The sequence below is a fragment of the Epinephelus lanceolatus genome, chromosome 12 (assembly GCF_041903045.1).
Source record: "Epinephelus lanceolatus isolate andai-2023 chromosome 12, ASM4190304v1, whole genome shotgun sequence".
In the NCBI taxonomy this organism is placed as follows: Eukaryota; Metazoa; Chordata; class Actinopteri; order Perciformes; family Serranidae; genus Epinephelus; species Epinephelus lanceolatus.
In genome coordinates, this window is record NC_135745.1 from 42,376,383 (window position 1) to 42,402,242 (window position 25,860).

At 39.4% G+C, this 25,860-nt stretch overlaps 1 protein-coding gene across 3 annotated transcripts; it reads left to right on the forward strand.

Annotated features, from left to right (window-relative positions):
• The first annotated feature begins 309 nt into the window (after positions 1-309).
• Positions 310-25,223, forward strand: saga (S-antigen; retina and pineal gland (arrestin) a). 3 transcript variants are annotated; one of them, XM_033650002.2, is made up of 16 exons: positions 310-598; positions 6,166-6,248; positions 9,277-9,337; positions 11,512-11,556; positions 12,297-12,496; positions 13,420-13,479; positions 14,064-14,131; positions 14,239-14,374; positions 14,727-14,811; positions 14,987-15,059; positions 17,688-17,825; positions 17,939-18,016; positions 19,881-19,895; positions 20,361-20,413; positions 20,660-20,669; positions 23,666-25,223. In XM_033650002.2, the coding sequence occupies exons 2-16, from the start codon at positions 6,201-6,203 to the stop codon at positions 23,787-23,789; spliced, it is 1,194 nt and encodes a 397-aa protein (XP_033505893.1). In that variant the 5' UTR covers positions 310-598; positions 6,166-6,200; the 3' UTR covers positions 23,790-25,223. The 3 variants fall into 3 exon arrangements, with proteins under 3 accessions (XP_033505893.1, XP_033505894.1, XP_078028924.1); XM_033650003.2 differs by lacking the exon at positions 20,660-20,669; XM_078172798.1 differs by lacking the exons at positions 310-598; positions 20,660-20,669 and adding an exon at positions 3,109-3,217.
• Positions 25,224-25,860: the final 637 nt, after the last annotated feature.

The following is a 25,860-nucleotide window of genomic DNA, read 5'->3' on the forward strand; positions in this document are numbered from 1 at the left end:
TGAAATAAAAAAAATAGAAATAGAAATACAAAAATAATTATTTTGTTATTATTGCCCAAGGAAATAAAAAACAAACAAAAAAAGGAAATTCCCCCCAAAAAGATCAGTTATTGTTGTTATTATTATCGCCCCAAGGAGCTTAGAAATGAAAAATTGAAATACAAAAAAGTCATAATTATTATTATTATTATTATTATTATTGCCTCTAGGAAATAAAAAAACTCTTTTTGCCATTTCTTTTGCAGAACGTTTCGTATGTTCATGCGCTCATGTTTGAATGTAGTTGTGTGTTTTCCATGTCCGCCCTCTCTGTCTCTAATCTGACTCTGTTGTGCTGACTGAGGGGGAACCAGCTTCAATCCTCTCAGTCGGCTCATTCACAGGAAGTCTGTCTTCTGTCCGTCTGTCTGTCTGTCTGGATGTTGTGGTTGGTGGAGGAGGAGGAGGGTACACAGGGTTGGTCAAAGTTCACAGCCTGGTCACCTGATTGGCTGAGGGAGGCTGTGACGGACAGCAGGTGTTTACATATAGAGCCTCTCAGACCGAGCATCGTCTCCCCCTCTGATCCAACATCACACCTTCCACTGCTGCAACACAGGTGAGTCTCTCTGATCCTCACATACATCTTCACGCTGACATTTATTCAGTCCTTCTGACTGTTTGTTTTCATCCTGAGAGTCTCACATGAACTCCTCTGACGTGACGAACACGTAGAAATCTGTGGGGGAACTTCATTGTGGTTTGATTTTATCTTCGTTGACTTATTTAAGGAAAATATGATTTCTATGACTCAAAGCCTTAAAATGAGAGAAATTCTTTATCCAGATGGAGGGTCAGAGGACAAACAATGTTGTTTGTTGTTTGTATTGTGATGCCATCTGAGATAAATCTGTGACTCTGGGTGATATTAACAAAACTGACCTGATTTGACAGATTGGACAGAAATGTTTTGCTTTATCTTTTGGAGATAAATTAATACAATATTGATATCCATGTGTAGGCACACAGTTTGACAGAAGTTTATAGTTTTTTTCTTTTACTTTTATATTTTAAGTTTAATATTTTAAGCTGTAAAAGGTTTGCAGTAAACACATTTGCCTTTTTAGCTTCCTGAGACCGAGTGTCTGTTTGGTGTGCATTTTAATTTCTTCAAGCTATTTGGGATCAGTAGGATCTGATAAGTATAAAAAACTGAGCATTGTCTTTGAACAATTAGTAGGTTTGGAGATGGATTTATTTTTTAATAGTCACAAGTGTGTAACAAAGTCTAAAATTGTTGTGCAAAAACAAAGCAACATTTGTTCAGTGTTCTGTACCTCTGTGGGTTAGTGGTCACTGTTGGAGGCTTAAACTGTTCATAACTGTTAATTTCAATGTCTGAAAACGGCTGTGCAAAAACAAAATTGCAAATAATGCAACATCTCTAGAAGCCTTGTGAACTGTTTGCTTTGTAACTCTGTATGAATATTCTCTGCTCCATACTCCAAGCTAGGAGTGTCCTTTTTATCTGTAGGCACAGTCTGTTACACCTGATTGGCCTGTGTGAAATAATACAGTAACATAGTCCCAATGTCCTCAAACGAGACGACAATTAAGTCCTAATGTCCTTAAATCCTGTTCCTATTTAATATAGTCTTAGCTTCTTAATATTACTGGAACTAGTCAAATGTGCACGCCACATTAAACTACAAATATTATTAAGCGTAAATAAACAAGTTTCAGTTGAATAATTTGATGAGGTTTTGTCCACCTTTGTGCTGAAAGCAGCAGCAGACTGACTTTGCAGACATGGCTGCCATCTTGTTTTTACATTGACTATTGTGCTTTTTCTACCACTAGATGGCAGATAAAAGTGTCCTTATATGAGGACACAGGGTCAAAGCAGGTTAATGCAGGCCCTCCCACTTTGTAAACACCAGTACCAGTACTGTTTTATAAGCTCGAACATACGGTGAAGTGCATCACTGATTTTCTGTAAAAGGAGTCTGATAACTTGGCTGATCCCAAAACAGTCAAAGGAAGTCCAGGGAGATTTTATGACATTAGTGTGTGTGTGTGTGGTTTTCAGTGAGGAGAGGTGAAACACATCTGAGAAGGTTTTGAAAGGATTAAGAAGCTCAGCAGAGTTATGTCTGTTTAGATCGCTCAGTCATCTCAACTCGATTAACTCAACAGCGTAAAATTGTCAATATTTATATTCAGAACCACCAAAAATATGGAGGTGTGACAGAGAAAATGTCCACTTGTTGTTGAGATGTACTTCAGTTATATGTGTGTTTACTCAGTGCCATGGTGCCTCTAGGGTTGGGCTGGAATTTTTAAAAAATTATATAAAATTTTGGGTAGAAAATTAAAGATAATAACCCATACTTTATTCTTTAAAGAATCAATATAAGTGCATGCATTTTCTGCAGTGGTGAAAGAAGTACTCAGATATTTTACTTAAACACAAGTACAGTGCAGAAATACTGTTACAAAAAAAAAAAATCATCAAAAATTTTTACTTAAGTAAAAGTACAAAAGTATTAGTATCAACTTAAAGTACCACAACCCAAAGTGGTCTTTATCATAAAGTATATCACTGGATTAAAGTTATTGATACATTAATGTGTTCACCACTTCACTGCTGCAGCAGGTAAAGGTGGAGCTCATTTTATACTGCGGGGTAGCTTATGAATTTAATAATAAACTCTAAAGTCTTATCTTAATCAACAATCATACATCATAACTCAAGGGTTGATTATATTCTGTATCATTAAAATGAATCTGCAAAGTATCTAAGTGTCCAGATAGATGTAATGGAGTATTTAGTTACTTTACACCTCTGATTCTATACTGCAGTTTATCTTTACGCCACTAGAGGGCGCCAAAGCACCATCCATTACCATGCCCATTGATACACAGGTGGGATAGTTTAAGATTTCTGCCTCCGCCCCAGTACAGTGGTAGGGAAGGCAATTTATGGTGCTGACATAAATTGAATATTACACTTAAAAAATTAAATGACAGCAACTATTCCCAAAAACAGTGCTCCTGTTATTCAAAACAATCACTGAAACATTTTTTGTAACAGTTTTCATAGGGACTATTTGTTAGGTACAAAGTAGTACCAGCGATAACTGCTGTGAGTCACGCGGCTCTGCGGAACGCTGTTTCTGGATTAAGGATGTCGGTGTTGACGCCCGGAGATAAACGTGTTGGAGGTCCAGGTTTACAGGTACGGAGCTCGAAAGCCTACAAGAATTAATAAACTTAACGTTAGTTTAAACTGAACAAATGTCGAGTGTTACTACCGAGCTAGCTTGTAGCCTCATCCGTGATTTAGCACGTCGTTCGTTAAGCTAACTTAGCTAACGTCACTCCGGTTCGCTCACGTTGTAAACGTTAGCGTTAAATTAGCAACGAGAACCACAACGGTGACGTTAAATCACGTCCATATATTCTTAAAGCTGTTGTCAAACTGCGAGTAATACTTTAAAATTGGTTTTTAATGAACGTAAAATTGTAAAATGTTTATTAGAGTCGAAACCAACGTTTAAATGATAACTTTACACGCACTTCAATATAATTTAACATTACGTTAGTTTAGGTTAAAAGTGGAGCGATAAAGTGTGTGGAAATTTACATGTAAATGTTGGTTTAGACCAGGGTAAATATTTGGACCAAACTGCAGATATGTCCACCAAAGTTACCGGACAACGTATAAGAAAAATAACGTATTTGTTTTTTTATACACTTGGAAACTAACACATTGAGTGTTTTGGGGGTGCGGTGGCGGTTGGTGGAAATTGACCTTTGTTAAAACAGACATTTTGTCACATAGTCAGAGAGCATAGGTGTATTAGTGATGGCTGCATTCCATTTAGAGGAGATCCTGGTGGTGTTGTTCATGCGGGCTCACTGGAGTAGCTTACTGGGACACTTAATGGAACTGAGCCGTCGTTGATGTCATCAGTCTCACCTGTGCTTTACCTGCTCAAAATGTCTGCTGTGAAAAAGGTCCACTGTTGTGCAGTGGTGGAGAATGTATTCAGAACCTTTACTCAAGTAAAAGTACTAATACCACACTGTGAAAATTACACGGAAAAGTCTTGCAATATAATAGTTACTTTAGTAAAAGTAACGAAAATGAGCAGGAACATGTATTTAAAGTATTAAAAAAGCACCCACTGCAGAAAAATCTGAAAAAGGCAACTCAGAATATTCAAAATAATTTAGAAAATGCCCGGTAATGTTTAACAAATATGTGACAATTCATTTTTCTCTCAAACAGCTAACTGGCTATTTGTCTAATCTCTTCAGCTCTACTTGTATGAACGGTTTAAATGACAACAAAGTAAAATAAATAAAACAATAAGGGTTGCAACTAACGATATGATAGCAGTCTCAGATAATACTGCAGTTTCATGGTATCACAGAATATATATTGTTGTCAGTCAGAGTGACCCTTAAAGGAATGAAAACAAGGGTTGTTGTGGGGAACAAATGTTTTGTTACTACAGTTGAAACTTGAAACCATTTGTTGATGGAAATATGTGTAGAAAGTCTCCCCTTGGAAATAACTCAAATAATCGGGGGATTCTCTGTCCAGTTGCATTTTTTTAATATCGTTAATAAGAAAATGTACACGGTATGATAACTGTCAGCTTTTATATTATGGAACCGGTATATCGCTCTAACACTCAGTATAATATTTCCCTCTGTAGAGTAGTAGTATAGAGGTTCTACTAGAAGTTTAAAGTGGCAGAGAAAGAATAGACTCAAGTAAAGTACAAGTACTTCATATTCATACTTAAACACAGCACTTGGTTACATTCCATCACTGGCTGCAGTCCAAAGTGAGAAAGAGGGCAAACACAGAAATTAAAAATGGCGAGAATACCAAGAAGGTACAAAACCAAATGTGCACAGTGCCAGATATGTGAACAGGTAAGTGGTAATCTAAAATTCAAAATATACACATGCACACACACACGTCACAGAGTGACGTTTCAAGCCACACGGCTCTCCCTCAGACTTCTGATTCATTGCTCACACTATAATAAATTCTGCTACTGATCAGCAGTGAATGTGACATATCAAGATGTGTTGTTTGATGTATGTGTGTAAAAGTAGCTTTGGCACTATATTGGGGTACACAGGCACATTTATGTTTTTTTTCTTGGTTTATTTTTATCATGAATATGGGCTACAGGTGTGGCATGTCACGTGACCGTAGGCTGTAAAAATAAGCACTATTGCTATTTAGGATGGCAACTTTCTGTCACCTATCAGAAGTGTGAGGAAGAGCTCTGTGGCCCGAAACATCACCCTGTACAAAAGTATACATTTGAGGACATAAGCCAGGGCTTTGGGAAACACTGATGGCAATTTTTCACCATTTTCTGACATTTTATAGACCAAACTAATCAATTAATTCAGAAAATAATAAAGGGTGAAAATAATTGTTAGTTAAAGCCCTTATTTCCAGTCGCCATCTTTGTGTGAGTGTTGGAAAAAGAAGTGCAGTGTAACTCAGGGAAATGGGTTAAACATCTTTTTTAATGTGCACAGTTTGAAGAGCATTTAAGGATTCTGGAAACTTTGAGAACAAAATAAAGTTACTTCAGTATTAAGTTTTATCTAACGGTGAGGTAACTTAAAGGTCCTGCACACTGAGCCGTAGCTGTAACATGGCTCATTCAAGAGCAAAATCTGGCTTCTCAAAGTGTGGACTTAAATGCAAACCAATCAGATGCCACCATGTGTCAGTGATTCTGCTGTGGGATGTAGCTTTTCATGTTTGAGCGTTGCAGGTGTGATTATCTGTGTTGGTGTCTGTTGGATCAGCGCCTCCTTCTGGTAGTCATATTCTTTGCACCCAGGTTCAAGGCTCAGATTCAGATCAACTGGGCTGTTTGTTGTTAAGTGTGTGTAGTTTTAATGAAGTTGTGCGATGGGTTGTTGAATGTGTTGAGTTAAAGTCACATAATGGACAATTTACTGACTTTAGTTTATGCTGGTGTATTTTGCTGCCCTTGTTGCAGGCCTTTGACTAAAGGTGAAAACCAAATGTGAACCTTCTTTATTAAGTTCAGGTTCGCCTGCCGTTTTATCATTTCACACAGAAGAACGAGCCAATGAAGAAATCACCTACAAATATTTTTGTCTCTTTCTTTCTTTCAGGTGCTGCTGACTCGCTGCCCTCAATCTGCACCAACATGAGTCCAAAAAATGTTGTTTTCAAGAAGATTTGCAAAGACAAGTCGGTGAGTGAAACAGCTGACTGCATCTTTGCGTGTGGCTTGTAGTGTTGGAGGTGTCCACAGTCCAACACTGACTCATGGCTGTTCTTAAAATGAGCATAATATCATTAAACATCCAACCCAGAGTCAGATACCACCTCCATCTCAGTGTCTGCAAAATTGGAGCCCTAATGTCTCATGTTTTGTTACAGCATCACCTCTCAAGAGGTTTGGTATGAGCACCAAAACTTTAGTGAGTTTTTATTGCTGTACCATCGAGAGTGTTCTGATGGGCAGTATTAGTGTGTGGTTTGGCAACCTGACTGCTCAGGACTGCAGACGGTTACAAAGGACTGTAACAACAGCAGGGAAACTCATTGGCACTAATCGGAGACCCCTGAGTCAGCCGGGATTGCTGCAAGTCGAACTTTTTTTTTTTTTGCCAGTCAGTGTGCTGTTCAGTGTATTTCTGGGGACATTTTAGTCCCCAGATTGAGCTGCAGAGTGAGTGCTCCTCACTATAACACCACCTTTGATACAGGCGTTTGTGAATGTGGCGCAGAGGAGGAGAAGTTTTGCCCCGCAAGGCCCTGAAATAATGTTATCTTCTCTCTTCTGCTTAGAAGTGGTGAATTCACAGCCCACAGCGACTTAATACGATACAGTCTCTGGCTTTTGTTTAATATTTAGTGTCAGACAAAATGCTGTTGCACATTTCCAATCCGTCACAAGCAAAGTCAGCTTGTTTATTATGTTACGTGATTGTCACTGTCAACCTGAACGTCCCAGTGAACCCTGCTCAAACTGTCAAACTCTACATGGAAAAAAGGAAAGAATAGTTGAATATCTCTGTTTAACAGCAGAAACTAATGTTAATGACATAATTCTGAGTCAGGTACAGCCCTAACATTTACACCACTTGTTGCAAAACAAAAGCCCAAAACATCATTAAGGACGCCTGCCATTCTGCTCATGTTCTTGCTCCTCCCATCAATATCACTTTAAGGGAGCGTTAAGTCACACACCACCCGTCTGAGAAATAGCTTTTCCCTCAGGCAGTTAGGTTCCTTAGCAGCTGCATATATGAACTGCACATTGCTGCGTGTAGATTGTATGTCCGGTATATTGTGGGTCATGTTATTTACTTGTTGTTGTCTGGAGATTTGTGATGCTTGTGTAGTCAAAGAGTGCCACTGAACACAAGCATTTCATTTTGATTTTTTACATGTCACTTTACTTGAACTTGAACTTTGAGGCATGCTTGAAAAATAAAGTTTCCTTCATGGAATCAAGGTGACAAGGCACGACTAAGTGATTCATAAGTGGACATTTTGTGAATATAGTATCCAAGTATTCCTTTAAGATGCATATCTGCGTAACTCTGGTTAAGTTTGTGAAGCTTTTTATTTATTTATTTTTAAGAAATCTTGCAGGTATTGACTGGTAACCCCTGATGACCCACCTGTTCTTTTTTCTCAAACATTGCTTTTTTAATAGTTATTACTCATGCTGGTCTGGTAGTAGACGAGTTATTGGCATCAGATACAGTAGATCAGGAAATGTTTGACCTTCAGTGAAATTTTCCATCTCACTGAATTTAATTCTGTAAAGCAGCTGAGCTGCGTGCTGATCCTGAGGAGGTCGAGGCAAAGTCACGACAACGTGAGCTGAGCTGTGTGCTTGACAGCTTTATGTCAGATAACAGGTGACTGCTGCTCAGATGTTTGTTTTATTATATCTAAATGTTTGACCTTAAATGTTGAATAGCTGTCTTTTACTCTCAGAAAATGATGTTAGTAGAATCTGTAGTTATGAAGTTTACATCTTACAGCAGCGTTCTGAGTAACACATGAAAGGTTATCTTGTGTACATGTAATTATTTCAGCTGTCTGTTTGTCTAAAGCCAGTCCAGAATATCTAATTGCTTAATGTTTAATGCTTTAATTACTCTAAATGGAAAAAAATAGCTCTGTATAAATGTATTGTAATGAGGGTCAGGTATTTCCACGTATCAGATAGTTGTGGTGTTTGCTGCAGTCTCTGTTCAGCTCAGTTTACAGTAAACTCCTCTGGTGATGAGGACACAGGGATAGATGCTAATAGTCATACCTGTAGCTACCTGGTGACAAGTACCATTCGCTGTTTTGTACAATGTGGAACTAAAAGCCACAAACACCGAAATAAAATGAGAGTTGAAGGGACATTCCCACACAGATCACATAGCAAGATGGTCAAAGCGGCAGCCATCTTCTGTATAGACGAACTGACTTGCGGCAAGTCGCAGACTCACTGAGATGAGCTTTTGCAGTAATGACCCAACAAGCAGTGAAGTAGTACGTTTTCAAAAAAGCAAGTAATTACTTTTAAAACAGGACTGTAACTATTATTTCTGATGTTTCCAATAATATCACGTTAGCTGAAATTCGTAAACTCTGGGTTTTCCACACATTGTTTCATTTGTCGAGGCCTGCCATGATATCAGCATCTGCCTCAACATATTGATTTCATATTTTTTGGATTTGGACACTCGTTGGGAGCGCTGTTGGAACATATACTGTTTGGTTATTTATTGCACCACACACTCAGAGTGCAGAGCGTACTCAGGGCACTGAGGGAGAAGCAGACTGTCAGGCACAGTGAAAGTGAAAGGTAGCTGGTCATTGTGCTGTGTCTAAAAGTTTGCATTCACTCTCCTCTAGCTACTGCTCCTCTCATCCATCGATCTGATCAGCTCTGATCGTATTGACTGGCTAGTTATCCACCCCGTGACTCAAACTGAAATGTTCCATGTGCGCTGTGTTCACAGACAGAATGTGATTCAACTGATTAAAAAAAAAAGTGGAAAAGAAAAAATAAATAAAAAATTACAGTATTTAACCTCAGCAATTTTCCAAAGTTACCAAATTATTTTAATACCAATTAATTTGTCTTTTGTTTTATGTGAACCAAAGTGTCCCAGCTCTGTGCTGTCATGGAGAGCTCATCCACAGACATCATGATGCAAAGTGTCATTAATGCCAGATATTTGAAACTCTCTCCTCTCCTGCTTCAGGTCGGAGTCTACATGGGCAGAAGAGACTTTGTCGACCGCGTTGACTCTGTGGATCCAGTGGGTGAGTTTTTTCCACCGATAAACAAACATCCGCCAGTAAACTAGCAGCCACGTCAGATGTATTGTCCATTGAGGTTATATCTGCAGTCAGATTTATCTGTCTGCTTCCTGATGCATCAAAAGTGTGGGCCACTCAGTGTTTCGTCGCAGTGTAGATCTGATGATTGACGGTGAGACGTATTCTGTGGGTGAGTCAGATAAAGTCACCACAAACTTCCAGTGAGACACCAAAAAATGTGGTTTTTTTGTTTGTTTTTTTGTTAAAAGCAAATTGGTCCGTTTGTCTCGTGTATTTTACTGGATAAATGCAGAGTGTCTGGGATCACAAGAGTGTCTCTGTACTTTAATGTTGCTCATTTATAGAGCATTACAGTAGGGACGCACAGTGTTAGATTTTTGCCGTTCTCTAAAGTGCCCGCAATTTTTTCCATCTCATTTTGGCCAATGCTGATATATGCATATATGTTTTTTCCACCCAATCGCAGAGACCATCACGTCGCTCCTGTAGTGGAGTCAACATATTATTATGCTTACATTTTAGTGACGTCCCACTGGCAGATACAGACATGAAATACAAAGCACACAACACAATGTTCACATGCATGGGGCAAAATAAGAAAAGGGTTTCGTGTTAAATAAGGCTGCACCTCATCGTTATTGTTATTGATAAATCTAGTGATTATTTTCTAAATGAGTTGATTGATCTAATGATTAATTTATCGATTATTCAAAAAGGTATTTTTCTCTCAATTTTTCAATATAACACTTAATTTCCTCCAGAATAAATATTAGAAACTTCTCTTGTTCATTTAAGAGCATTTTATTCATTCTTTTTCTCTTACAAACATAATAACAGCATATTGTAAAATTTGTCTAATTCCCATGTCGCTGCTGTGTTATGATAATATTAATATTAATAATGAAATAGGCCCTGTGTGTCAGATGTCTGATCAGAAAGTACTGGACCTCCAAATCAACTGGATTGCTTGGACACAGATTAAGTACTTAACTAGTACTTAACTTTGATTTTAGGACATGGCTTTATTTCATCACTGGTGTAATATGCACTTTATGTAATAACTGGCACATGCATTTTTGCATCAGTGTGGGACAAGGATAAAAACTGAAAAGATTTAAAGGCTGTAACAGCAGTCACACTCTGTAACAACAGTCTGTAGTGTTAGTTAATGCTGTCTTCTCACTCATGCATTATTGTTAAAATGATCAGAAAATATAAAACAGCCAAATAACGACATTAGATGATGCATGCTGTAACTTTAGCAGTAGAGCAGAAAGTTTAAGTGAATACCACTGACAGAAACACATCCTGCATGATGATAATCCACATATATATGTGTCTCTGGGATGCTTTGCTTCAAGTGTGCGTGCATGACAGTTGTACTGCTGTGATAAGCTACTGCCACTTTGTGGGTGAAGGTTTTTTTAGCTGCAGCTTGCTCTCTGTTGGAATCCATGTTTTAACAGTGTGCATCTTACTTAATTGCGACATGCTGACACACAGCTTGCATTTGACATATTACCATAATCGAAGATGTTGATTACGTCATCAGCCCTAATGTGAAACATGCTGTATTTATGTTTGTGGAACATTATCAAACAGAATTGTAAAATCCATCAGAGACAATCTTGACAGAAGTCATAATCAGGGCAAGTTTGACCTGTTTCAAATAATTCAAGTCACGTATCGACAGAAATGTTCATTTCAGGCTGATGCTAGTATTTTATTTTAAAGCCTTTGTGTGACCGTTGGGACTGAGAACAAGTGTTTGACATGTTTTACTTTTTAAGAGTGAAGGTTTTTCAATAATGATGATATCTCAGTATCTCTTAAATCTTTTTTTTTTTTCAATATTTTTTTCTTTTACCCATGTGACATTTTCCATGATGTTGCTGATCGGCGTAGTTTTCTGTGTGACATCATAAACCCGAAGTTTAGAATAGAAATGTTACTGTTGAAATCCTTCTGGCAGATGATTTGGGCTGAAATTGATTGAATAATGACAGAAACTCAACTCCTCACACTCAGAAAAGAAAGTGTCTTTAGTTGTAGGACACATTCCGATTATCCTGGTTATTAAAATGATTGAACTCAGTTTAAAAATACACTTCCACTTTTGTTGCCTTAAGAGCGCTGAACTTTTTTTTCACCACTAGATGGCGTCATCATCATTGATCCTGAGGCTCTGCAGGGGAGGAAAGGTCAGTACCCAAACACACTTCTCACTCAGTGGTATCACAAGATGTTGGTCCAGGCTCAGGTCTCAGTTTACATCTCACATTTTCCCACACATTTTGAGAGACTTATTTCATTTGAAGCTGCTCAGACGTCCACAGGCGTCACCTGTGTTTCTCTTCCTCACACTTGTGTGATCACTTCTGTCCACAGCACTGTTTCCTGCTGAAAAAAATTTGACAGTCCAGTTTCACAGATAAGAGAAGTGACATGAAGCCTTTATGGATGTTTTTAGTGTCTCTCAAATTAACTTTTGTTTCCCTTGAAGTAGCCATGAGGTTGTAATTTTATTCCACAGTGCCTGGAAGCATTACACATCATGTTTGTATCATCTTGTTCCAGATCCTCACTGAAGCTAAATATGTTCTCTGTATTTGTTCATTTTGACACATGATCCCAAAACACAGCTCAGCTCATATCTTTAAAACTTTGAGATCTCCATGAGCTTGAAGTAAATATTTGGGGGATTGAACAAAATCACACAAAATGAGCTGGTACTGACATGTCCTTCTGGTGTTAAAAAGTTAAAATACAAGAAACTCATCTGCCATCCTCCTCTCAGTTTTCTCTTTATTTGTAAATCATACTGGTGGTTCCATGACATTCCATCACTAAATACACTGCTGTGTCATATTTGTACCCTAACTAATGACTTTAAAGGGACACCTGATCATCACAGTGACAGTGTTTGTCCTCTGCCCCCCAGTGTTCGTCACCCTGTCCTGTACTTTCCGGTACGGCAGGGATGACATGGATGTGATGGGAATCGCCTTTCGCAGGGAGCTGTACCTGTCAACTCGCCAGGTGTACCCGCCTCTGCAGGACCGCGAGAAGGGAATCCACACCAGGATGCAGGCCAAGCTGCTGCGTAAGCTGGGAGACAACGCCTACCCGTTCTTCTTTGAGGTGAGGAGTGATCGCTGATTAGAGACCCCCAGGCTGCATGAAGGTGCTTTTATAACAGCTGCACTGTCAGGAAGAAGACAGAGGAAACAGCACAGTGACATACTTCAAAGACAGGTTATAGTCCTGCATTTAATATGTTACTGTTATGAAACTAAACAATCATCAGCAGGGAAATGTACTCAACTCTGTACTCAAATTGCAGTTTGTGGATTTTGGTGCTTTCAAATCAGTTGAAGAGAGAAAGCAACAAAAGAAAAGATGGAGTTTCACTTTATACGATGTAACCACTGACTGTGTGTCACAAAACTGACAAACTCTGGAGCTGTGTCTCAGCTCTAGACCACATTAGAATTCGAGTAATGTGTGTGTTAATGTTCTCAGACTGGAAAAAATAAAGTATGGTAAACAGTTTTCAGTCTAAACAACTGGTTGACTTTTTAAAATAGATTTAGATCACACAAAAGTTAAATTTCCACTGAGCTGATACAAAAAAAGAAAAGAAGTAGAAGAAAAAACTCAGAGATCCAGTTTAAAATACATGGACAGGACTTAAATGTCAGGTTAAGCAGCAAGTTGACAGAAAAACAGGAGGCAGTAGTGGCTGTGATTATTAATGGGGTGGGGATGAAAATGACCCACATACTGGCAGGATTAAATTTACTGACCAGAGCAAGTAATACTATTAAAATCACCCCACCTCTAATGGATGCATTCATCCAGTCTGACTGGGGCTTAATTTTGGGGCTTGATTTTCTTAGTTATTAATTTATTGCTTGTTATATGTATTTAACTATTTATTTTACTAGATCTGTTTTTATCTTGCTTTTAAGGTAAAGTCTATTTCATCGCGTGTGTTTGCACAAACAGCACTATCTGAGTAAAGGCTGACTGATTGATTGACCCCTGTCTTTTTGTCTTCTCAGTTTCCTGACAACCTGCCTTGCTCAGTGGCTCTCCAGCCAGCACCTCATGATGTCGGCAAGGTAAGAGCCCAACTAGGGGATCGAATCAGTCCTGATTAAGTGAACACATGAAACACTCTTAACATACCACAAAGCTCTTGCTTAAAAGGAATAAATGTGACCTCAAGGCTGGTTCGCCTGTCACTTTATTTCCTACCTCCAAAACAGAGGTGAAGAACACCAGGCAAACTTTACAGAAACAGTGACGGCAAAAATCATCATCACTGATTTATTTATTTATTTATTAAAGATTTTTGTTGGGGCATTGTTTGCCTTTTGTTCATAGAACAGCTCAAATAGACGTGGGGAAAAGGGGGGATGACATGCAGCACAGGGCCTACTGAGTCTGTTTGTAACTGGTAACCTATCGACAGGGTTATCTTCACTTCACCTGTTTAACTGTCTGTAGCAGTTTAGCTAACATTCATTCCACTGACTGCTGTTATTACAGATGTGAACAAATTACAGACACCTGCCTTGTTTATGGACTCATAAAAAAAGATTTTTTTGGCCTGGTGGGGGTTCATGTTGGCCTAGCAGCCCGCCTGTATAATTATTTACTGCTCACCATGGGATGGTGACGCCTCTTTTCTCTTCTTCTGTAGCAATGTGCTGTGGAGTTTGAGATCAAAGCGTTCAGCGCTGAGAGCCAGGACGCTAAAATTCGCAAACGGTGAGTCCAGCTGATCTGTCCAGAATTTATATCCATTTATTCATGACACTAAAACAGCTCCAAGTCAGTACGGACTTTGTATGTTTTAATATTTCTTTGTCCAACAGGAGCACAGTTAAGCTGATGATCAGGAAGGTCCAATACGCTCCAGAGAACGAGGGAGTGGCGCCCTCTGTTGAAACCACCAGGGACTTTGTCATGTCGGATAAACCGCTGCTTGTCAAGGCCAGTCTGGACAAAGAGGTTCGTAGCTTCACATGTATCTGTAGCACAAAACACAATGCAGTGAATGTATTTCTTTCAGTACATGCAGGAGTACTTTTTCAAAATCAGCTGCAGAATCTGAAGTCTCAGTGGATGGAATTCTCCATGGTTGGTGCACGTTGTACTCGTAGAACTCGTCACACCTCTGCTGAAACACCTGAATTTCACTTCTGTCTGAATTGCCTTATTTTAGCGCCAGTCTCTTAGACACAGCTGGACATGTTCTCGCAGGAATATGATCTGAAATCTGAGAGATATCAACAATATGACAACCAAGATTATGCCTCCCTGATGTTAGGGTTAGTTTTCTCACCCTGCGTCTTGTTTCCAGATGTACTACCATGGTGAAGTTGTCAATGTGCACGTCAGCATCACAAACAACTCCAACAAAAACATCAAGAACATCATCGTCTCTGGTAAATACGGTCGCTCATGTTTTCATTGTGAGAGAAGGGATGTTCATTAACTAAAATATGCCCACACTGTAATATAGAGAAGTGTTATTGACTGTCTGCATGTTGGACCTTTGTTGCATGAGTAAGTTTAAATGTAGCCTCCAAGTCATTTTTCTTCTTCTCTCGTCCTCCTCAGTGGATCAGGTGGCTACGGTGGTGTTGTACTCCAATGACAGCTACGTCAAATCTGTGGCCATCGAGGAACCTGGGTAACACACAGCTCACACTAAATTGTACACAAATTATAATTAAGAGTTTTCATTATCACATAGTCTGAGACCAGTAGCCAAGATACTTCTGTTTTGCATTTGTTTCGAATGTAACACTATTTTTTAAAATTACAAATGATGATATCAGCTTAACAATTTGAGTGCAAAGAGGAATCTTTCAGCAGTGTATATGAATGTCGGAGTATCTCAGCATTTGGTATTTGCCCCGTTTGCTTTGCATGACAACAGATGGCATTGACAAAGATCCAAAGAGCTTCATGTCATGCCACTGAGTGGTTGTCGTAGATGATGTCAGTGACTGTGTAGGAAAGTCCATGACAGTCAGGACTCCTTTGATCTTTATCGTAAATGGACTGGACTCGCGCCTTTTCAGTCCTCCGCTCTGACCACGTCAAGAGCGTAATTATTTTTTAGCACTTTGTTATACATGGAATTAGTGTATTTGGGCACGTCAGCGCCAAGTGTTCCAATTTATGATGTCAACATGTGTTTTTGTGTGTGTGCTGTATGGTGCAGCAGCTTTTAGTCCAAAACAAATTTCAATGAGGGGTGATAAAGTATACCTTTCCTTTCCTTTACTTTACTTTACCTTTCCTTAACACTACATGTCACATGTACTCTCTCACACACCCATTCACACATTGGTGGCTGAGGCTACCATACAGACTTCACGTTCGCTCAGCAATTGGGGGTTCAGTATAGTAGTGGCTTGCAGAGTTTCCTCTACTCTTATGAAGCCAGGGTAAATCACACACAAGACTTTAAATGCTATTGTGTGGGGGTTTAACGTGCTTTACGATTTATTGTTTCAGACCTGTGAAATGAAAGTAAATAAAAGTTTTGTTGTCAGCTTACAAAAATAAACAGGGGGTCTGCATTGCAGCAACATGTAGTTACATTTCTGGGGAGGTGCACATCAGACTCTGGCCTTGGGTATGCTGTATGCACGGTGTTGATTCAATACAGACGTATGAATCCCACTTTAGTTCTGTCGAATGTCATCTAAACTTGTGCTCCAATAGAAGGGCTACTTTTTCTCCAAAGGAGTTAAGTTGGTCAATGCCATAAAATTTTGGTTTTGACTCTTCTGACTCTTCGTCTGACTTTTGGACCCCACTGTATCTTTAAATCTAAATTAAGACTAAATTAGTATTTCCATTTGTTCATAATGAAAAGAAAAACTAAGTCAGTGACGTCATGTAGACATTAAAGCTTTCACTCAAAAAAAGGAAAAGATTTATTTCATGACAGCTCTCTGGTCTTATAAACCTCATGTCAAACCAACAAATAAAAGTCTCTGCTACCACAGCATTAATAATCTGCAGATACAGATCAAGTGAGACAGAAGATCAGGAAATATAACTTTAACAGTCACAATAATCAAGACAAGTTTGAAGTTTTAAGAAATAAATACGAGTTTGAACAGATGGAGGTTTGTGCCTTTTTAAGTGTGAAGGGAGAGTTTGTAGCAGTGATGAGGCTCAGAGAGAACTTGCGGCCCCCACTGACTGGTTAAGTGGAGTCAGGAGTCAGTGACAGTATAAAATGGTCAGTGAAACAGGTTTTTCAAAAATTACAAATCTCAGCAACTATGAGTGGTCCTTCAAGGGGCAAAAAGCGAAATCGTTTCACCGCTAGGTTCGCTGTTGTGCACTGCCTGTAGACCAAAACAAAGTGTGTCATGAACCACTCCTCCCTCTACCTCTGCTCTCCACCCCCCCTCTCTCTCTTTAGCTATTTCATTGCTTTCCTGTTAGAGTTAGCACTAGTCGGCTGCCACGCTAACGTCCCTACTCTTAAGAGTAGGGACGTTAGCGTCAGCTCCTGGAGTTAGCACTAGAGCTACTATGGCTACTTGAGTAACTTACAGCTATGGAGCGCTTCTACCAGCTCTTCTAGTCACTGAGCCTCGCCTCCATCTCAGCAAATATATTACATTTATTACAGGGACCATCATCATTGAAGTAAGCAGGGGAATAGCTAAACACAGCCCGCCAGGCTGCCCACCGGGCTACATTTTACAATGCTAATTGCAAATGTTAGCTGGGCTGCTGGGCTACTCACCTAACACAACCGTAACGCCTGACCCATTCACATGAATGCGCAGCCGGACCGGCTTGTAAACAAGGGGCTGGAGATCAACACAGAGAGAGGGTGTGTGAGGTCATGCTATACTCCAGATGAAATTACACCTCTAGTTCTTCACATAGCAATTTTTTAATTCCTTCAATCTAGAAATGATGAATTTCGCTTATTGCTCCTTTAAGCATACAGTCATACATGTGCACACAAAATATGAGGCTGGTGGATCCAGCCAGATACGCTGCAGATAGAAGGATACACACTCTCACAAACACAACCAAATGCTTCGTCCCCTCCAGGCTTTCACCTGGCAGAGATCATACTACATGTCCAAATTAAGCTTTCCTAAATCTTCAACCTTCCTCACGTCTTCACTGCTGTTCTTAATTCAACTGTGAACTGAGCAGAGTTTCACAATCTGAAAGTGAGTGGGAGGACATTTAAGATTTGGATGCTCTGTGTTAAATCAGTGTATCATAAGTTATTTCCTAAAGCTCATTGTGCATCTGTGTCTTGACGTCTCAGAGACTCGGTGTCTCCTGGAGCGACCCTGCAGAAAGTCTACAAGCTGCTGCCCGTGCTGGCCAACAACAGAGAGAGGAGGGGCATCGCTCTGGATGGCAAACTGAAGCATGAGGACACCAACCTGGCATCATCCAGCATGTAAGCAAACACTCACACAGCCCACCTCTTCTAACGAAGTGACAGCTCAGTCAGGAGGTGAACGTGTCTTTACTAGATTGAATAATTTAAATGATCTTCTTCTTCTCTTTCAGTATCAAGGAAGGTGTGCTGAAAGAAGTTATGGGGATCATGGTGTCGTACAGAGTCATGGTGAAGCTCATCGTCGGAGGGTCAGTCTTCCCCTTTTGTGTGTGTTTGTGTGGGATGTTATGACTCAGGCTACCCATGGGACACATTACAGACTAAAGACTAGTTAGTTGGGGATGGCGTGTCCAACTGGGGACAAAAACCATGTTTACAATTTGGAAAAGGCCTATTTTTGGATGCTGCATTCCATTTAGGAGATGCTCTGGTATTGTGTATGCTGGCTTAACTGAATAGCTTACATAGAATTGAACCATCGTTAATATTATCAGTTTCACCTGCTATGACAAGTCAAAATGTCTGCTGTGAAAAAGGTCCACTCACATGACAAAATGGTGCCAGGTTCAGTTCTTTTATTTTAAAAGAGTGCAATGAAATGATGTCATTAAGGGCTCCAGTCAAACCTCAAATGCTGGGGGAAAAAAATATAATAATAAATCACACTTACATAGTGCTTTTCAGTGTCCTCAAAGATGCTTTAAATAGAGTACAATTTAAAAATACAAGTTCTTTATTAAAGACAAAATAAGAGATTTCTGTCTTTTAATACATTAATGTGAGGAAGGTTAAAGTCTCATTGTTCTAAACAGATCTGATGTTGTCAGCTCTTCAGTTTAAGTCACATGCTTTATGTACGTCTTAATTTATTCACTCAGTTTGTTTCCATTGCACTCTGCTGCATTTTGCTTTTATCGCTATACCAACTTTCTCACCTCACACAAGCATAAAAGCTTTGTAAGCCTCTGCGCCGAATACAACTCAAGAATGCCTAGAGGGAATTTCTTCAAATTTAGCACAAAAGTTAACTTGGAATTAAGGATGAAATTGTTCGATTTTGGGGGACCTTGTATCTTTCTCATTCACGCAATATCTCAAGAAGGCCTTAAGGGACTTTCCTCAAACGTGGCTCCTCTGTGCTGCCTGGTTGAAGATGGGCGTGAAGCATCCATGTTTTCACAGACATAGATATAAACTATAAGTGCAACCTGACGGGTTAGGGCAGTCATACAACCGCGAGGCGGTGATTCTAGTTTTTCAAATTCTTTTTTTATGCCAAAAAAATAGAAATAAACCCAAGGCACCATATGATTTATACAGCACCTACTCACTTTGTGATAACAATCTTGAGTTCATTGTATTCCACTCTGAGATGGATCTGCTGAAATCTTGAAATCACAGCTTTTGCTGTAACCATATGTCGGGTGTCTCTGGTAGTGAACGATCAGCAGCAAACAGACACAGTTAGAAACAACCTGGTGAACATAGCAGAGCATTTAGCAGTCAAAGAGACAGATATTTCCCTTAGGAGCTGGTGGAGACCAAAAACCGAGCTGAAAGAGAGAGAATATTGGACTGACATTACAGACTGCTGCGCACAGTCAGTTACTGGAGGTTAAACTAAAATTATTATTAACAAGGTCGTCTTATTGTGCCTGAAGATGAATATTGTTTATTGTGACGTTTGGTGTAAATGTTCTCCGTCCTTCCAGTTCACTCAGGGACAAGATAATGTTTCAGGATCTTTTATCACTTCATCAGTTTTTATTTTCAGGCCTTCATCCCTCCCATTAGATCCTGTTTATATCTCTGTGTCTTCATCAGCGGTGTCATCTTTAGTGTTCGTTTTCCTTTTCTGTTTCTTCGCACCCCCTTTCTATGCCTCCACACAGGCATTATATTTTCGGGGTTGTCTGTCTGTCCTAGTCCCTAAAATTATTTATGGAGTTGTGGTATCTTGTGTGAACATTTTTGGGTCGACTTGAACCCACCGCCTGCAGACTGTGACGTCTTCCAAATGTTTGCTGTTGGTGTGCAGTGTTCAAATCAAAACCTTCAACTTTTTTTTTTTTTTTGTATTTGTCCCAATTATTGTCACTGCTGCGCTCACAGGATGATGGGATCAAGGTAAGTTCATGTTTACTTATTTTCATCAGTAGTAGTTAGTAGAGTAGTAGACTGTAAGAGAACAACAGCATGTAGATCGGCGTTAATGACTCACTTTTTTCTGCCTTTGAGAAAATAGAAGTCTGCTTTTCTCTCTTGCAAGTAGTTATCATGGAAATCTTTATCAGTGATGTTTTCCAGTGTCTAAAGCTTCCTCCGCCTCTGCTGCATGTTTAAATCTGTCTTGTAAGATGTCCTTGAGGTGCACCCTTAGTAAAAATGCATCATTATTATTAAATAATAATATATATAATTTAATATTTGGGATAGTAACATGTTATTAATTTAAAGCTTCTGATACTCTTTATTCAGCATAGCATGTATTTATTACCTTTAACTCTTTGATAACATTTTGTTGACATCATGTACTGTGTATTAATTCATTAACACAGCTGCAGTGAGATTTTTTGTTTGGTTGTTTTGCAGCGAGGTCGGCCTAGAGGTTCCCTTCAAACTGATGCATCCTAAACCTGATGCAGGTAAGGAAACAGACATTTCACTCTGTGTGTGTGTTTTATAGCAGCTGTATGGTTCTTTGTTGATTACATGTGAGTCTACCAAAAGCATCTACATGTAGTTAAAGGTATTATTAACTCCATAACAACTAAATAGTGGATGCAGTTAATCGTGTATATAGAAGTGTTCATAGAGGATTTTCAAGGTCAGCTGAAAGAATGTCGACCAACTTAACCTTCCTGTTTGTCTTTTCTTATTGCTGCCAACAGTGAAGGAGAGGTAAGACAGTTTTCCACGCAAAACAAAAGAAATACAGTGAATTATTTATTTATTTATTTATTTATTTTAATAGTCTTGTTTTTCTCTAAAATAAGCGTCAGTCCCTCTGAGTTAGGATGAACAGGACTGTTTAAATCAGACAGCAGGTCTTCTTATTGTGCCTGAAGATGAATATTGTTGTGTTTATTGTGATGTTTGGTGTAAATGTCCTCCGTCTATCCAGTTCACTCAGGACATTTTTATTTTATTTTTTTTAACTTTTATTTAACCAGGCAAGTCATTAAGAACAATTTCTTATTTACAATGGCGGCCTGGCGACATGATCCAGGGCCGGAAATCTGGCATGGTGCCTGATTTCCGGCGCAGGAATATTCTGCTGCAGGAATATTTTCCAGTCTTACCAACTACTAAGTATCACATTACTCAAGGTAAATAAGGAGTTCTATCCAATCAGAGGCAGAGTAGGGCGGGCCTTTTCACAGTCTGTGCCCCCAGACCCCCCCCCCCCCCCCCCCTTCATGCTCTCCAAAAAAATTTCAGGCACAGGATTTTTTCTTGCTTCAAGCCCTGATGATCATGTTTCAGGATCTTTCATCACCTCATCAGCTTTTATTTCCAGGCCATCTCTCCATTGGATCCTGTTTATATCCCTGTATCTTCATCAGCAGTGTCATCTTTCGTGTTCTTTGTTTTCCTGTTTCTTCGCACCCTCTTTTATGCCTTCACACAGGCATTATGTTTTCAGGGTTGTCTGTCCCTCCCGTTCTTGGGAACACGATATCTCAAGAACACCTTGAGGGATTTTTTTTAAAATTTGGAACAAATGTCCACTTGGACTAAACCATGAACTGATTGGAAATTGGTGGTCAGATGTCAAAGGTCGTCAAAGGTCACTGTGACCTTGCATCTGTCTCATTCTCTTGAACATGATATCTCAAGTCATATGTGAATTATGACACAACTTCACACAGATCTCTAACAGGATAAAATGATGTGATGAAGTGACTTCAATGTGATGTTCCACAAAAAAAACCCAGACACTTTTTATGTCTCAGGAACAGAAGGGGAGACATTTGGTCAGATACTGAATTGGTAACTCTAATCTTGAAACTGTGCTGATTGTATAGATCTTCTGTGTGTGAAGCATCCATGTTTTCACTGACATGGATGGAGACTGTAACTGACTGGTTCTCAGAGGCATACAACAGCAAAGTGATAATTCTAGTTTTTATATTTTATCAGTTTCAATAAAAGTTCAGACTGCTAAGAGGAAAAGATTTAAGATGCTGACACCCATGCGTGTTTTCAGTTGTTCTGGTTCAGTAGACCTTGGACGTAGATTTACAGAAAATGACATGAAATCACTGGAGTCAGTGCGTCTCCTTATTTGCAAAGTCGAAGGACTCGCTGGTCCCAGAAGTGTTTTTCTGAATGCTGTGTTTCTATTTTAAAGACTTCCTTCAAACTGCAGACTTGATATTACAAAACAAAGAAACATGTGGCTCTCCTGGATAACCCCCAAGAAATCATGTTTTGTTTCATGTTTGACGAGCCTCAGCTGCTTTTCTCAGTCAAGTGTGTGAATCACAGCAGTAGTGATTTCCGAATGTTCAACACATCGGTGCTGTTGTTGTTTCATTCATAAAAAAAAAAAAAAAAATCTGAAAGTGAATTCATTTCAGCTGCAGACTTTATTTATGTTTTTCTCAACATTTAAATCTTTAGCTTTGACCCACCGTGAGCGGCACACATGACAGCAAGCTTTGCATACATGCATCTTGGCAGTGGAAGTCAAAGTGTTACTAGAGACAGACTAAACCAAGACGGCCCACATTAAATTCATTTCCTGCATGTGCATGTGTGGGTTTCACCACTGCCCCACCCCTTTAGGAGACTGACAGCAGTCTTGAGTCTATTCCCTCCAGTGGGGAAAAGTGAATGTGAGTACAGATGATGACCGCCCCATAGTCACCAAAGTAAATATTGTATCCATTTCTCAAGCCCCAATCCTTCCAGACATTTTGACACTAAAATGGCATTTTTTTCATACAGACAAATCAGGAGCAAATTAACTTTGAGACATGCCTGTTTTAGCAGCACACTCTTGGGAGATCTGAGGTGTTCTAACAGACATTAAGCTAGCAAAATAAGGAACAAACATTAAATTTGTACTGTATATTGTGTCATATTGTTTTGAATCTGATCCACATCCGTACAACATGAACTACCCTTCCAAACAAAGTAGGGGTATGTGTGGGAGAGACAACCACGCCCACTTAGGAGACAGGAAGTGTGTAGCGTTTCGTACCATTTGCACAGCTTGTAATGCAGTATTTTCTGTTTTAGCATATCTTTGGTTTTGTGCCCACAGGCCCTTTTAGGTCTTTTTACTTTTGATTAAAGAACCAGATATTTTCGAACTTGTTCTGGTTTAACTGCTGCTGTGAAGGAGCTCCAGCCGTGAGTGGGGAAAAATGACTTCTGGAACCACTGGTGCCTGAAATAGATCTCTGACTTTGCAGATTTTTTTTCTCACACTTGTCTCAGCTAGGTGAAACATGAATGTTGATGCTGAAGGATTAAAAATGTACATCCTTGCATCTAAGCAGGTGCAACATGAGAGTGAGAATGTCTTCAAGCCCACACAGTCCTGAGAAGACTCAACAGGGAAAATACTTATAAACTAATGTATAAGGTCTTTTGAGATGATTTTCACCATGTTTGCTTTTTACTTGTTGAATCTGGACATTGCAATAACTTCTTGAAATTATAAAATATAGTTGTGTGCAGTGAATGATTTAATCATGCAGATGACGAGTCAAAGCTCAGTTAAAGTTTGCCTCATGTCGGTCTCAGTGAAGTGCAAGTCTGTTTTCAGTATTATCTGATCCTTTCTGTACTCCCTACATGTGATAAATTTCTTGTAAATTGTTTGTGACAGTAAATGCTTGCAGTTCCTCTCTAACACTGCTGTCATCTTTCTGTGTCGTCTGCAGTGAGATGGAGGAGGAGATGGAGTTTCAAGAGTTCAAACGCTCCTACCTGAAGGGGATGATTGATGACGAGGATGAAGATGGCAATGTGTCGGGGGGTGACGACATGGCGCCCAAAGAGAAATAAAGGAGAGAGTTGGTCGGAGTGATGACAGCTGAAGCAAAGACAGCTGGGAGTTTGAGTCAACTCAGAGTTTGAGCTAGAAAAAAAATTGAGACTTAATTAAAGGACCATATCTGTGATTTTGCATATTTTGGTACATAGTTCACCAAGTACACTGATCAGGGGCAGAAAGGCTCTTTAACAGTATGAAAACATCTTCCTGACAAGGCCAACATGCTACCAGACAGCTGCTTTTTTTTTTTTTTTTTACAACCAGCAGACACGTGATCATCCCATTGGAGTGTCTCATGTAAGTATAATTTTAAAGGTCCAGTACGGAGGATGTAGGGAGATTTAGTGTAAGCTAGTGGTGAGGATTGCAGATTGCAGCCAGCTGTAACTTCTCCTGTTTATAATTCCTAAAGTGTTCATAGTTTATTTTTTTATCGAGAGCCAAATTATCCAGAGAGGTCTCTTCTCTCTTTGCTGTTTGGCACGTCGCAGACAGCCCGCTTGCCCAACACCTGCTGTTGAGTTTGCACCTATTTTCTCTGATGATTAAATGTGTGTTCACCTTTTTGCCAGGAGACAAATTATCTGCAGAGGTATCTACCTCTCGACAACAAATGGATAGAGTAATTTAAACTGTTATAAACACTGAATAAAATATTTTTACGTTAAGAAAAAAAAGTGTTTTCTGGCGCTCTCGTTGAGAAGGGGTTGTGAGCTATTGTGGCTGACATGAAAAGGAGAATGGCCCCACTTAGAGTCAGTGTTTGGTGGTGCATAACATTTAATACTGTAGCTAAATCTCGTTTAAAGATGATTTCTTAGCCAACATGCAACTCCACTGATATGGTCTCTGAATTGAATAAATGATGAATTCTTCTTAAGTTATTTGTAAGAATAATTTTTATGCTTTTACAGATACGCAGCTAATTTCAGACTCTAGAGTCAATTGTTCTTTTTGTACAATCAGAACAGGTGGACTATGTGTTGCTCAAGAATGCAAAGAAGTTGGTTTACTGAAGCTGAAGTTTAGATGTGCTTGACTTGAGCTCATAACTGGTTTAGAATACGAGTATTCTATGTGTAAAAGGCAATGATCTCCCAACATTTCTCTGAACTAACTTTTTTTTTTAATATAATCTGACAAAAGTGCAAGCTCATAAATAATATGTGAATTAGTTTTGTTTGCTTTTAACTGTTTTATCACAATTCGGATGGCTGAGTTTCCTGCTACCTTGATTCTGAAGGAAATCATCACACTGTAAAACTGCTGCTGCTGACTTTAGTTTTACTGTGGCAACATGTATGTAAAAGGTTAAGCTCTAGTTGGCAGTTAAAGGAGGTGTGATGCTGTGTGTGACTTCTGTGCAGTTTGATCTCTGACAATAAAAGCTGGTTGATCTATTCTTGCATCAGCTGCTCTTTCTTGGTGTCGTGCAGTTTCTCAGGCTCGAGGTCCGGGGTCCATGCGGGAGTTCATGGGACTTTTTTTTACAATAAATATTTCCTTATGTTCTTTAAATCTCTGTTTGTTTTTTTGTTTTTTTTTTAATACAAAGCCCCTTTTACACTGCCTTTCCATTGCAGAGTGGACGGACATAGTTGTCTCACCTTAAAGTCGACATCAGAGGTAGTAACAGGGCGGTAGCAGTTAGCAGCTAGCTCAAAGAAAAACAGCAGCTTAAAACATCTGCAAATAGTGAAAACAATGAGATCCAGGAGCCCCTTACCCTCCGAGCAGAGGACCAGATCAGGCACCATATAACAGAGATGGTAAATGATTGTTATTGACATGTTATTGTTTATATAGTGCTGCCAACACGGATGTCATATGTTACACAGAGGTTGAAGCTATGGTGTTGCACGTCACGCCAGTCACACCTCTTGATTTCGTGATGCCAGCATGCTGTCAAACCTCACACACTGGACTGGAACGACTTGATTGCTTGGTTCTGTGTAAAAATGTAAAGGGGACATGAAGAACAGACTTTGTAGCAGCCTTATAGCGCCATCTCTGTGTGAAAAGGGCTCAAGTCCATCCCTCGGTACTGTCTGACTTCCTGTCAGTGGCATTCAGCTACAATTC